The following is a 12600-nucleotide window of genomic DNA, read 5'->3' as shown; positions in this document are numbered from 1 at the left end:
ATTTGACAGCAGGTATTTCCAGGAGTTTTAACAGGATCGACCTTAGCTCTAATTTCTAAATGAAGGACCTTCAGAAGCAAGGGATTTTCAGTTACTTTTGTCTCTGCATGAACAAGGCTTGATAGTTTGAGACTATAATGCATTACTGTGGAAACCTTCGGTCTGTTACATAAATCATCTTAACACTCAGCAAGAATTGTCCAACAGTGCCATGGATATGTTGAAGTCAATGATCCTGCAAACGATTTTTTTCTGTTTCTTCATATGGTAGACAACAGTAATAAATCATATTCATTTAAAAACACACAATATACTAATTTATCAAGGAACAGCTATCAAAAATTTATTACAGGGGAAGGTATAACTTTTTTCTATTGTGTTAATCAATTTCTCTAATTTACATTAGTTAAAGGGCAAAGCCCTCAGCAAAACATTAATTTTCCAGTAGCAGATGAATTCTGTTTTCAAGAAAGAGAATATGCCAACAATGATATTACTAATTTAAAAATGATCATAATTTTCAAAGTTAACAGAATTATGTAAAAGTATAGACTTTTTTTTTAATACTTTACTCTTGAGAGTCTTTTCATTAATTACATTAATTTTATGCATATACTATAGCAGTTTGCTGGTAAATGTGTTCTCCATAGAGGTTTTAAATTGAAATACATTTTAAAGATGACAATAAGTAGAAGTATGAATGTTATAAAAGGTTACAAGATCTGGGCTCTGCAAACACCAGTACTGTAACTGAAGCATTTAAACTTTGCTTCAGACAAAGACCCAGCTTGCACTTCTCCTATTTAGAAAATTTAAGTAAATTTAAAAGAGAAGTGCAAGTCTTTTATAGAATTAGTGATCAACTGCCAAAGAAATTTCTTAGGAATACACTGGAGCTTTAGGCACAAATGGGGCATCCTTAGTTCTCCAATTTGGAGCCTTTCCCCTCTCACCCTCCCACCCTCCTTAGAATGTCCCCAGTGGGGACCCAAGTGTGGTTGTTGTTTGACCCCCTTGTCACTGTTCTCTCCTGAAGAGAAAGGCACTTGGTCCCTCCACAGTGTGTGGCAGGTCCTAATAGTGCAACCTTCAAAAAGCAGCACTGGGGCTGCTTTAGGAGGACCCCTGCATAAACAGCTGCCACTTGTCCACTGCTTTGGGGATGCTGAAAGGAAGGGGAGACTTGCACTGCAATGGTTTCTGCATGCTACCTCCTAAAGATGTGCAGAGCAGCTTCACCTCACAGCTACTGCTTCAGGCTGTTTACAGAACAGGAAAAGGAAAGACAGAATATTCACAAGATTCTCTTTGAAACATGGGAGAAAACTACTATGACTATTATTATTATTACTACCACTACCACATTTTAATGAAAGCTAAAATTCTTAAGGTAACTTGGGATCCTATTTGACAGGTTTTGGTCTGTACTATAACACAGGCAGTATGGTATAATCTTGAACTTAGCACTACAAAACATACTTCCATAAATTAGTTACTACATTTGCTAAATATTCTTTTTCAACTAGAGATAAAAAGCATATTAAAAATAAAAAACCTTTTAGAGACCCTCTCTGCAAAACATATCTAAATTATGCTCAGTACAAAGCACTGGGTAATAAAACTAGCAATATACATATTTAAAAGCAGAATTTAACAGAAAAAAAGGAGTCACATCTTCACAAATCCTGTTGCTTGAAAATATAGATGATACACCACATTTAACCTGTCAGAAGCCTCATTAGCATCATAGACTCTAAACCAGCAATCAAGACAGTGTACTCTTCACATGTTTACATTTTTAAATGCTCTTAAAATAGCAGTAGTATAGATTTACATTTAAGTATATCTGTTTAGGGGGCAAATAATCTGCCTAAATTTCCAGATCCCTTCTCAGAAAGACACCAAAAGATAAAATAATGTTGTTCCTGGGGCACACAATGATGAAGGATAAAGAATCCTTTTATTTTCTGTTGTGTTTTTTCCCCTTTCCTTCTCTTTTCTTAGAAAAGCTTAGCAACAATGGATTGTTTCTCAGTATTTAAAAGGACAGTGGGCCCTACTTGTGTTATACCCCTCCCAAATGACTGATGAAATTTCCAGAAAAATTTCAGATTTAGTATAAAATGTCACCACTTGACAAAAAGGAAGACCAAAACAGAGGCATGGCTACTCTTTGCAATTCTGCTGTAACTTTTGTTTAGTCTCATGGCAATCATAGGAAAACCTGAAAGCTGAGGAATATCAAAGCTCCCAATTCCTACAAGTGGTCCCACTGACTTCGGCACCTAGATTGTGGACCCAGGACCTTACAGTAAAAAGGCCAAGGAATGCTCAGTATATGAATGAGTCCAGATTATTCAAACAAGTAAAACTGGCAGGATCTGGCCCTCTATTAATAAAGTGTCATGTAAGCAGTAAGACTGCTGAGACCTCAGTAATAAGCTCAGTCGTACTAATGTCGTACCAACTATCAGTAGTGTAGCACCTATTAAGACATTTTTATAAACTGCAAGAAATATGCGAACTATTACAAGATATAATTCTGAAAAACAGACTTCTATGTAAGAAGCCAATTTAAGAGGAAAACAACATAAACAATAGTAACTTGTGTGCTGAAGTGAAGCATCTTTTTAATTTTGAGTAATGAAGATGTCAAGCCAAATGCTAGAGTAGTTTAACTTAATTAGGTGGCCTATTTTTCCAGGCAGCCTTTCATTTCCCATTGAAAACTCAGCTTGTATGCAAGGCAACAAGAGCAATTTTGTCTGTAATGAATACCTCTGGGACTCCACGGAGTGATCATTTGAATGTTACATTGAAGACTGGTTTGAGTAACTAGTCTGGGCTTGTTGAGATGCCAGATTTCGTAAAACTAACTAGATTAATCAAAGACTGGCATCTTATCGGTTTATTCCATCAGAGGTCAACAGGTCAAACTGACTCTACTGCAGCAGCCTTTGCCAAAAGGGACAGTATAATAGTAATTGGTCTAATTTGTAGTTCAAATTCACGTAATTCTTCCAGACATTTTATGGACCAAAAAAGGTTCATTTTATGTAAAGCTCAGTTGAAAAATACTGCCTTTAACATTTCCCATGGTTACATCCCATAATTCATCCACATTGCTGACCTGTAGAGTTTCCTGGAAAGGAAACTACATAACTAAAATATATGATGTCTGTAATCTGTTTTCACATGCTAAAAAAGTTGTACATGAAGGAGTAGAGGGAAACATTTTGAAGGATATTTTACACTGGCTGCTCATTAAACAGAAAGTTCTCTCATGTCATGCACAGCAAAAAGCAGTGCCTTTTCTCTTGTGATATATGAAAAAATACCTCTGGCTTTTGGACAGAGAATTCATCGTTTGATGATTGATTTTCTGTTTACCTTTTTCATGGTAAAATAATAGCTTTTGTTACTTTTACTTTATTGATTTATTGTGGGCCTATCACTGAAGTTGCTATCATCCTGATCCCACTGCTAAGACAAGATGCAGTGTTTACATTGTTTCCCTCCCATCTTCAACTCCTAAGAAAAATACTTTTAATTGATGCACAGAATCACTGTGTATACAAAAGGCCCAAGTTCACAATTTTAGCATTACTCTAGCAGTATCTGACATTTACTTCTAAAGCCCCAAACTTCTGGAGCAAGGCAATTACTCTCCAGACCTGCTTTCATTAAAAAGTTTTCAGCCCACATGGCTGTAAAGAAAATAGAAGTGCAAGGTTTCACAGCCAGAAGACAAACAGAACGCTGAAAAATTTGTTATACTTGCTGAGGTTTCTGATATGATCTCAATTTTACAGATCCATGCTAATGGTTTTTGAAGGCTGGAGAGGGACACTTTGTTTATACAACTGTAATTGTGGGTATGTTTACTTAGGATCCTTAGGGAATAGATTTTGCCCTCTTTAGTGTTTTTATTGCATGTGCTATAGAATAGGCATTAATTGAAAGAAGCATTAAGTTAAGGCATGTTTAAGTAACTCATTTTTCAGAGATAAGTAGGTCACATACATTTCTTCTTCTGATCAGAGTAAAAGTTCAACATCTACTGAACATAAATGACTAAAATGAATTTGAGTAAAAGAGGGTAAAGGTATTTCACCTGAGTTATGTCTTTCATGTGCAATCTGAAAAAGCTCTTAAATTCTGGTCAACAGGCTCTAATTTTGACTTAATTTTTATAAATGTTATTTGACTACAAAAATTTAAAATATCCTTAAATACATACACAGTACATGCTCATAGATTTTGCATTACAGCTAAACACATTCATACATACTTATGAATCCTGTGGAGAAGGACCCACGGACACTGGTGGGTAACAGGTTGGACATGAGCCAGCAATGTGCACTTGCAGCCCATAAAGGCAACTGTGTTCTGGGCTGCATCACAAGCAACGTGGCCAGCAGGTCAAAGGAGATGATTCTGTCCCTCTACTCCGCTCTGGTGAAACCCCACCTGGAGTGCTCTGTCCAGATCTGAGGTCCTCAGCACAGGAAAGTCATGGACTTCTTGGACTGGGTCCAAAGAAGGGCCACAAAAATGGTTCAAGGGCTGGAGCATGATGAAAGGCTGAGAGAGCTGGGATTGTTCAGCCAGGAGAAGAAAAGACTCCGAGGAGACCTTATAGCAGACTTTCCACATATAATGGGGCTTATAAGAAGATGGAGAAAGACCTTTTATCAAGGCCTGTAGTGTCAGGACAAGGAGAAAGAGTTTTAAACTGAGAGAGAACAGATTTAGATTGGACACAGGAATAAATTCTTTACTGTGAGGGTGGTGAGATACAGTAAGAGATCGTGCAGAGAACTTGTGTGTGCCCCATCACCAGAAGTTTTCAAAGTCAGGCTGGATGAGTCTTTGAGCAACCTGATTCAGTGAAAGATGTAACTGCTTATGGCAGGGAACTGGACTAGATGATCTACAAAGATGCCTTCCAATTCAAAACATTCTACAGTTCTAAAGATGTATATCTATAAATATATACATAGCCTTGCTAATGCGACCATTGATGTATTTTTATCAGGGACTCAGTTCTTTCCAGACTCTGTGCCTGATATTAAGACACATTAAGACTACGTTTTAGACAAAAGGGAAAGGTTGGGTGAAATTACCTCCAGCTTTAACCCGTCATTCATGATCTGAAAGGCCTGCCTGGTGTTTTTCTTTCCATGAGGGCGTTTTACTACAGACAGCCTCAGAGAAATGGAGGAGCAAGAAGCGGACTCCCTTCCATTGATTATTTTTGAAATTAAAAGACGGTGGATCAGGAAGAAGGAGGTGGAATACGGTCTAAAACAGTTCTGAACTGCAACCAGTCAGCAGACTGACCAGGTGGCATTGCCTTCTTGATGTGGAGCAGCCTCTCAACTAATGAGCAAATGCTTTCTGACTTTCGGGCAGGATTGCATTGGACTTCACAGTAGCGTGTACCCATGGGACTACATCGAAACATCGTGATTCTCCATCTAAGAATGTTGCTTCTTCTCAATCCTTTCCTAGGCAGCCAACTCCTGCCCTGATCTGCTGATAAGGGCTCTAAAGGGGGGATAAGAATGAAGAACTGTATCCTCTGGCAGGAACAGGATACAGTACCCTGAAATTCTAGCCTACCTACAGGGAAGGACCAATACAGAGCAAGAGAGGGCAGCTATTACATGGCATTTATCCATCCCTACTTCCCATGAGTAATAGTTATGCCATAAATAATCTAAGAAGTTACAGTATAAACATGTAAAAAAGAAGTCAGGGATATATCTAGGACCATGTCAATACGGAAACAAAAGGCAAGGAAAGTCTTTACTTTCCTATTAACATGAAAAATCTCCATTTTGAATGTCCTTCGATCCTATTTCACTCTTGAGCTGTACTGGACAAAACAGTTTTGATACCCAGGATGCTCACTGTACCAAAGAGCATTCATACATATCTTATATGGATCTTCCTGGCATAGCTCTGGGAAGCAGGAAAATACCACCTCTGAGCAAACAGTATTCCTTCTTCTGCCTCGGATATCTCTTTTTTTCCAACGGGGACAATGGAGGTACTACCATAAACCATCAGCTCCAGGTTTCTTTTTTTCCCTTTCCTTTGGACTGTGCAGGGAATTTGGCAGCTGGATTCATTAGCCTTAAGGTATATCAGGCCTCAGGAAGGCTACAAAAGTGCCAAAGCTTTGTGCAACAGAGTCCTGAAATTACATTCCTCATTGTGACTAGGAAAAAATGTAAAATAAACAATATAATTTTATACTGTGCTGTGCATGGCCCACAAATTACAAGAGGAGGAATTACATAAAGAACAATTCATCTCTGAGATTCCAATTATAGGTGTGGGGCAAAAACAATATATTGGTGGGAATCTGAAATGCAGAGCAGTAGGCATAGTTTTATTTTAGAATGATAAATATTTTCAGATCCAAGCGCAATTAGTAGTGAAAATGCCATGTAGTTCTACTGTGTATGTTTGTTAATATGGCTGGCATAACTCATTTAGGAGATGCCTGCAGTGCAGAGTCCGGTACTACATATATCACAACCAAAAACACAGTACTTACACATATATATAAAATGTACTCAGAGACAACATTGCCAAACAGCCTTTTGGGACAGTTTAAAAGAATATCATTAATTTTTACTGTATACTTACACTTCTGGCTCAGTTCCAGCACTGGCTTTCTGTAAAAATCATTTCAAGTATAGAATTATGCTATTTGCTTGCAGCAACATCACAGGAACAGTAGTGAGCCATATGTTGCTACTTAGCAACTTGGTCTGTAAGTCCCAAAGCATGTACTGATTTGAAAATTGAACAGAAATGATAATTATTGTTGAGGGATGCTGTGAGGCAACTTGTCTTGGATTATCAAACTATGCAGATGTTTGATGTTATATAGCAAAAGGAACAAAACTATATTTTTCCTGTCCGATGGCTGAGCTTTTATTTATGTTAGCCCAAAGGGGATAAATTGATTAAAACCCATAAAATAATATATGGTGATGTTTTTCTGGATGTGAACACTTTCCAGTAAACAGAAAGAACTGAAGTGCATGTCAGTGTATATCAGGACCCCAGAAACCCTGTCTCTATAGTCACATAATCCTGAAGACAGCCTAGTGGAAATCTCTTGGTCTTTGGTGTTGCATACCATGACTCAGTCTGCCAATCTACCTCCCAAGTAAGCTGTGTCAGACTCTGAAATTAGAAAATGATGCTCATCTCTGATTCAGTTAGCATGATCAGAGCTTGAATAAAAGTTTCTGATAGGACTGTGCATCTCCTAACATGTGGGATTCATATTTTAGTTAACAGATGTGCGTCTATCAAGGAAAGCAGAGAAATTAATTCACTCCTCATTCTGACAGGATTCAAACCCTCATCTCTGATCTTGCGAGGGAACAGACAAGTTATTGAGGGTGGGAAGGATCCTGCACTTCTCTTGCTGAGGTCATGCAACAGCAAGGCTCATGGGAACAGGTGCAAAATAGAGGACAAAACTATGAATGAGGCAACTAGGCTGTCATCTGAGAGAGAACATTTTCTCTTTTTTTTTTTTTTTCAGCATTATGTGTTTTACATCCAGTAACAGTGAAAGGAAAATTAACAAACAGTCCTGACAACTGGGGTCAGAAAATACAGTTGCATTCTTTCCTCTTCCTTTCCCTCCCCTATAAGCAACTCAATCTTTCATGCTTTGTTCAATCTTTCATGCTTTGTTTTCAGAGCAAGGAATATAATTTTTTTCCAGTTTTAACAAACAGATTAGATGTTGAAATGGTAGTCAATTTACCAATTTTGGCTGACCAACAAATGTTTCTGCCCAAGATAGGAAGAGCACCCCATTATAAGCGACCTCACCGATACTGTCAATGGAGAGTTGTTTCGTTCCTTTGAGGAATGACTAGCAGATGTCTGTGTCAGGAACAGGTTTGGTTAGGCTTTTCTCACAGTCACAGGTTCTTGATGAAACAAGAGAGAGGCAGGTTTCCAATACATCCCAACTTCCTGCTCCTAGTGTGGTTTGTCTTTTTTTTTGTCTTTTTTTTTTTAATACTATTATTAATATGGGCTTTCACATATGTTCCAGCCACACAGAGCTGGAACACCTCTTCTATGAAGACAGGCTGAGAATGTTGGGGTGGTTCAGCTTCAAAAAGGCTCTAGGGAAACCTTAGAGTAGCCTCCTACCTAAAGGGAGTCAATAGGAAAAACGGAGAAGGACTTTTTACAAGGGTATGTAGTGATAGGACAAAGAGAAATGGCCTTTAGCTGAAGGAGGGTAGGCTTAGATTAGACATTTGGAAGAAGTTCTTTGCCATAAGGGTGGTGAGGCACTGACACCTGTTGTCCAGAGAGGCTGTGGACTCCCTACCCCTGAAAGTGTTCAAGGCCAGGCTGAATGGGGCTCCGAGCAACCCGCTCTAATGGAAGGTTCCCTGCCCATGGCAGGGGTGTTGGAACTAGATTATCTTTAAGGTTCATTCCAATCCAAACCATTGTATGATTCGATATATTCACTTAAAACCACTGCAACAGTGTAAGCACCAGGAGAAAATCCCAGCAAGGGAAAGGAGGTTGCGACAGCCCAAGGCTGACGGCTTCTCTCAAATGGGCACAGGAGGCTGGCAGGAGAGTGTCAGTCACTTGGTAATAACATAAAACACTGTGCCTGGCAATTGAGCTGCCTCTTGTCAGGTGGATCCCCCAGCAAAGGACAGACAGTTTCAACACCTGCCTCTGGGTTTTGAACTCTACCTGGGAGCCAGACACTCAAGAGCTCAACTTTGCCATAGTGAGATTTTAAGTCTGTAAGCCCTTTCTTGGTTCCAGACCTTACTAAGTATTCAGGGTTTTCTGACGTCTTTGAATTTGGAAATGTCACATTTGATAGTTTTGGGTTTTTTTCTTGAAGACAAAGTCATTTGCATTTAAAATATCTAGGCCTGGATCTTTAAAGGTACTTTAGGCACCTTACTTCCACTGAAATCAGTGAGTGTTAGATGCATAAATATCTTGGAGGATCTGGGCCTTGTTAGCACGTGTAGAAACCACATAAAAGATTAAAACTTATACTCTTAATTTTTCAATATGCCATTTAAATTATTTAAACTACATGCATACACAGTACAAAAATATCAACAGAAGAAAAATAATTCTGATGTATAATGTGGATTTGCAATCCTTTATTCAAAACTATTTAAAACAGACATAATGATTCTCTGAAAGGTAGCAGCTGCCTTATAACAGCAATCATTCACAGAGTTTGTATTTCTACTGTTTCAAACAAATTCAATTAGCCCTTGCACTTCCAAACCCTTAAGGCATAAATGAGATGATACTAGGCTGCTTTAATCTAATAATAATACTAAAACTTGTCAGTACAGTTTTTGGATTAATGGTTAGAGAAAAATTAATAATACAATTTTTCATTTTTTAATCAAACAGTTCTAGTCTAAACTACCTCTGGATCTTGGAGGGTTCTTAGCTGAATAAGTTCAATCATGCACAATTCCTAAATGCAAAGTACTATTGGTCTCTAAAGGTATTTAAAGTAACTTCAACAGAAGCCTGGGAAGCAACATGGTGAAATATTTTTAAGATGGTCTTTTTGACTGAACCATGTACTCATCTCACACAATCTCCTGCTTCCCTGCCCCCAAATGAACCAGTGTACGTGAAGAACCCTACTTCATGGAGACACTTAGTTTTGAATGTACTGTCACTTTCCAAAGCACTGATTTCTAAATTACATCCAGCTTATCTAAACATATTTACTATGCATGCAAACTTATTTCCCACCTAATGAGGGCTCTTCACATAATCTTTCTGGTTCTGTTAGAAAGACTAGCCACTGCTGGGCCTGAAATATTGTATGATCTAGACCACAAGTCTGATTATTCATGGCAATTGCTCACACAGTCTAACTGACCTGCAGCACTATCCCTGCCACTTACTAGCATAAAATTCCACTGACTGAAACACATGAAGTAAATAAAAATTTCTCCCCTACATATAGACACAGCAACAGGTAGACAACCCAAAACTTTCAAAACTATTTTTGCTTTTCAATAAGTAATTAAAATCTCTCATTCTTAGAAACCCATAGTATCTTAGGATTCAAAGGGAAAGGTGGAAGATTTTTTATTATGCACCTAATAACAAAATTTAGTGTGCTTCATTTCCCAAAGGAAAAGGACTCCAAAACACCTGTAAAAAATCCACATCACATTAAACTCCTGGGCTGCAAGCTACAGAAAATTAAGTCATTGCCTTAACCTCACTGCTAATTCTGTAATATTAGCAACATTCCTCAGCCATAGGATTACTGTTAAAAATGCAATTGTGCAATTGCCCTACAAGTGATAATTAAGGCTATTTGTGACATGTGTGGCTTATAATGATTAACTTGTCTGCAGTCAGATAAACAAATAACCTGCACCTGTAAAGACTTTATTTCCTGAAGGTAAAACAACTGTTTAGGAAAGATCATGCTGGCAAAACAGCTGCTTGCATTCTGGAGAGGAAACAAGGTAGTATCTTTCAATAAACACCAACTCTGGTGTTTTATCAGCTCTATCTCATTAACTGGAAACAAGGCTTAAATGCTTTGTTTATAAATTATGATTATTCCTGATTGCAGCAGTTACTGATAGTGCCACTCATTTGCAATGCAACTCTTTGAATTTGTTTAATTACAATCTGAAACAAGGCAGAGAAGATTAATTAACCCACCTGGCTGGCTGGCACATAGTCCTGGCTCGGCTCTGTCATACTCATATACATGTTTTCACCGTCAAACTGCAAAGGAAATAATAGTAAACATTCAGCAAACTTGATTTTTCAGCATTGACTGAAAAAAACAGTTGCCATAAAGTAATATTACAGCCTGGTTTTAGAGACTTGTAATTGTGTGTGTGCATCTTGTCTTTGATGTTCCTGTTGTCATCCTTATTGACCCTGGATGTCAGTGATTTGGAGTAATTAGCGCTCTAGTAATTACAGCTAGCAAGCAAGAAATGAATGGTTTCCTTTCATCTGCAATCTGTTTTAAAACAAAATGGCTCATTTTGTGCTCCATGTATACATAGTGCTGTTGGTTGCAATGAAGTACAAAGTGAATGGCAGAGTTACTGAGAAAAGGAAGATGAGAATAGAATCTGCACTAAAATGCATCTTAATGGATTCCAACTTTAGCTTCAGAGCAAAAGAGTTGAAATTTCAAAACAAATTAAACCCCCTCCTATTGAAACGTTCCCGTATCGGAAAGTAGGAAATACATTTCCAGACAGCTTTCAGGCATACGAATGTATGAAACAGTATACCTCCTGTCCGTATGGTGTAAGAGGATAGTTTGCTTGATGTGTGAATAAAGTAAACATTCATAATCAGAACTGCAAAAATGACCTTCTGTAAATGATAAACACCATTCCCGGAAATATATACAAAAGCTTCTTTCCTTTTTTTTTTCCCTCAGTTCTTTTTCTCTCCTCAGCTGTAGTTAAGAAATAATGGAAATGCGATAGAAAGAAGTTGATTAAAATCTGAAGGTCTAGATCAAGAAAGCCTCATCCTATACCAACACAAAGAAGTATAAAACTACTGATTTCTTACATAATCTGGAAAATGTCCCTGCAGAACTCTCGTTATGCCCTCCCAAGTGGCACTGCCAACAGGGCAACTATAGTCCCAGTTCTGCTCAGACCTTTCAAGTAGAAATGAACAAAAGCAGGAATCCCCATCCCCAGTCATCAACCACAAATTTCCAGCTGTGACGAGGTTTGTTTGAAATAACTTTCACCTGACCCCTTGTGTGAATGCTTAGAGTGACATATTTTGGACATGAGCCATTGTTTTTGATGACATGGCAGCTTTTTTAAGAAGTCTCTACTACTGAGCTTGCTCTGCTCCCACAGAAGGTGTCCCACGGACATTTCTCGATCACGGCGGAGCTTCTGGGGATATTCTACCTGCCAGGTGAAGTATGTTCAACTAGCCCAAGGTGGCAAAGTTAAATTGTGGCTTTGGCAGATAGCTCTACCAATTTTTGCTGAGTTGGCTGAAAAGATTTCAGCTTCCAGCTGTTCATCCTCTTTCTCTGCCAGAGGCTATAAGGCTCGTAATAGCAGCAGTAAAATGAACAAGTGCCAGCTCCTGGCACAGCAGTTGATGGTCTGCCTTTCCTGGCCAGAGCTATTTAATAGATAGTCACAGCCTATCTGTCAGAAGTCCTAGTTTCATGGGAGGGAAAGGATTATCCCATGGACTCAGATCTGTCATAAGGAATAGAGTATTTCCAAATTTTGATGGAATAGAGATAGTTGGATTAGATCATAAAACAGGGTTTGATGCTTGTTCCTTTATTGTTTCTTGTTGACATGTACCCTTTCTTTTAGCTTTCTCATTCAACAATGTTCTTATTTATAAGCATTAAAAGTAGAGTTTTGGAGAAAATTTTTTAGTGTCTGGATTGTTTGCACACTGGAAACAATGCATTGTTTCTTCTACTCAGATGGACAGGTGGAATTCTGAAGAGAGACTTCACAGCATTTGGTTGGAAAGCAAGTGCTCCAGTGCAAGGCCTACAGGAGT

General features: G+C 38.3%; 1 protein-coding gene across 3 annotated transcripts in view; it reads right to left on the bottom strand.

Moving 5' to 3' along the window:
• The window catches only part of TOX (thymocyte selection associated high mobility group box), a 223750-nt gene that overhangs the window by 98668 nt on the left and 112482 nt on the right, over positions 1-12600 (bottom strand). For all 3 annotated transcript variants that reach the window (XM_027719426.2, XM_027719425.2, XM_027719427.2), the window contains exon 2: positions 10744-10809. In XM_027719426.2, the coding sequence (XP_027575227.1) occupies positions 10744-10809 (66 nt within the window). The remainder of the gene's footprint in view (positions 1-10743; positions 10810-12600) is intronic.

The sequence above is a fragment of the Pipra filicauda genome, unplaced genomic scaffold (assembly GCF_003945595.2).
Source record: "Pipra filicauda isolate LSUMZ 115617 unplaced genomic scaffold, ASM394559v2 scaffold81_size6448238_pilon, whole genome shotgun sequence".
Taxonomy (NCBI): Eukaryota; Metazoa; Chordata; class Aves; order Passeriformes; family Pipridae; genus Pipra; species Pipra filicauda.
Note: the sequence above shows the minus strand (reverse complement) of the source record. Positions and strands in the feature narration are given on the sequence as shown.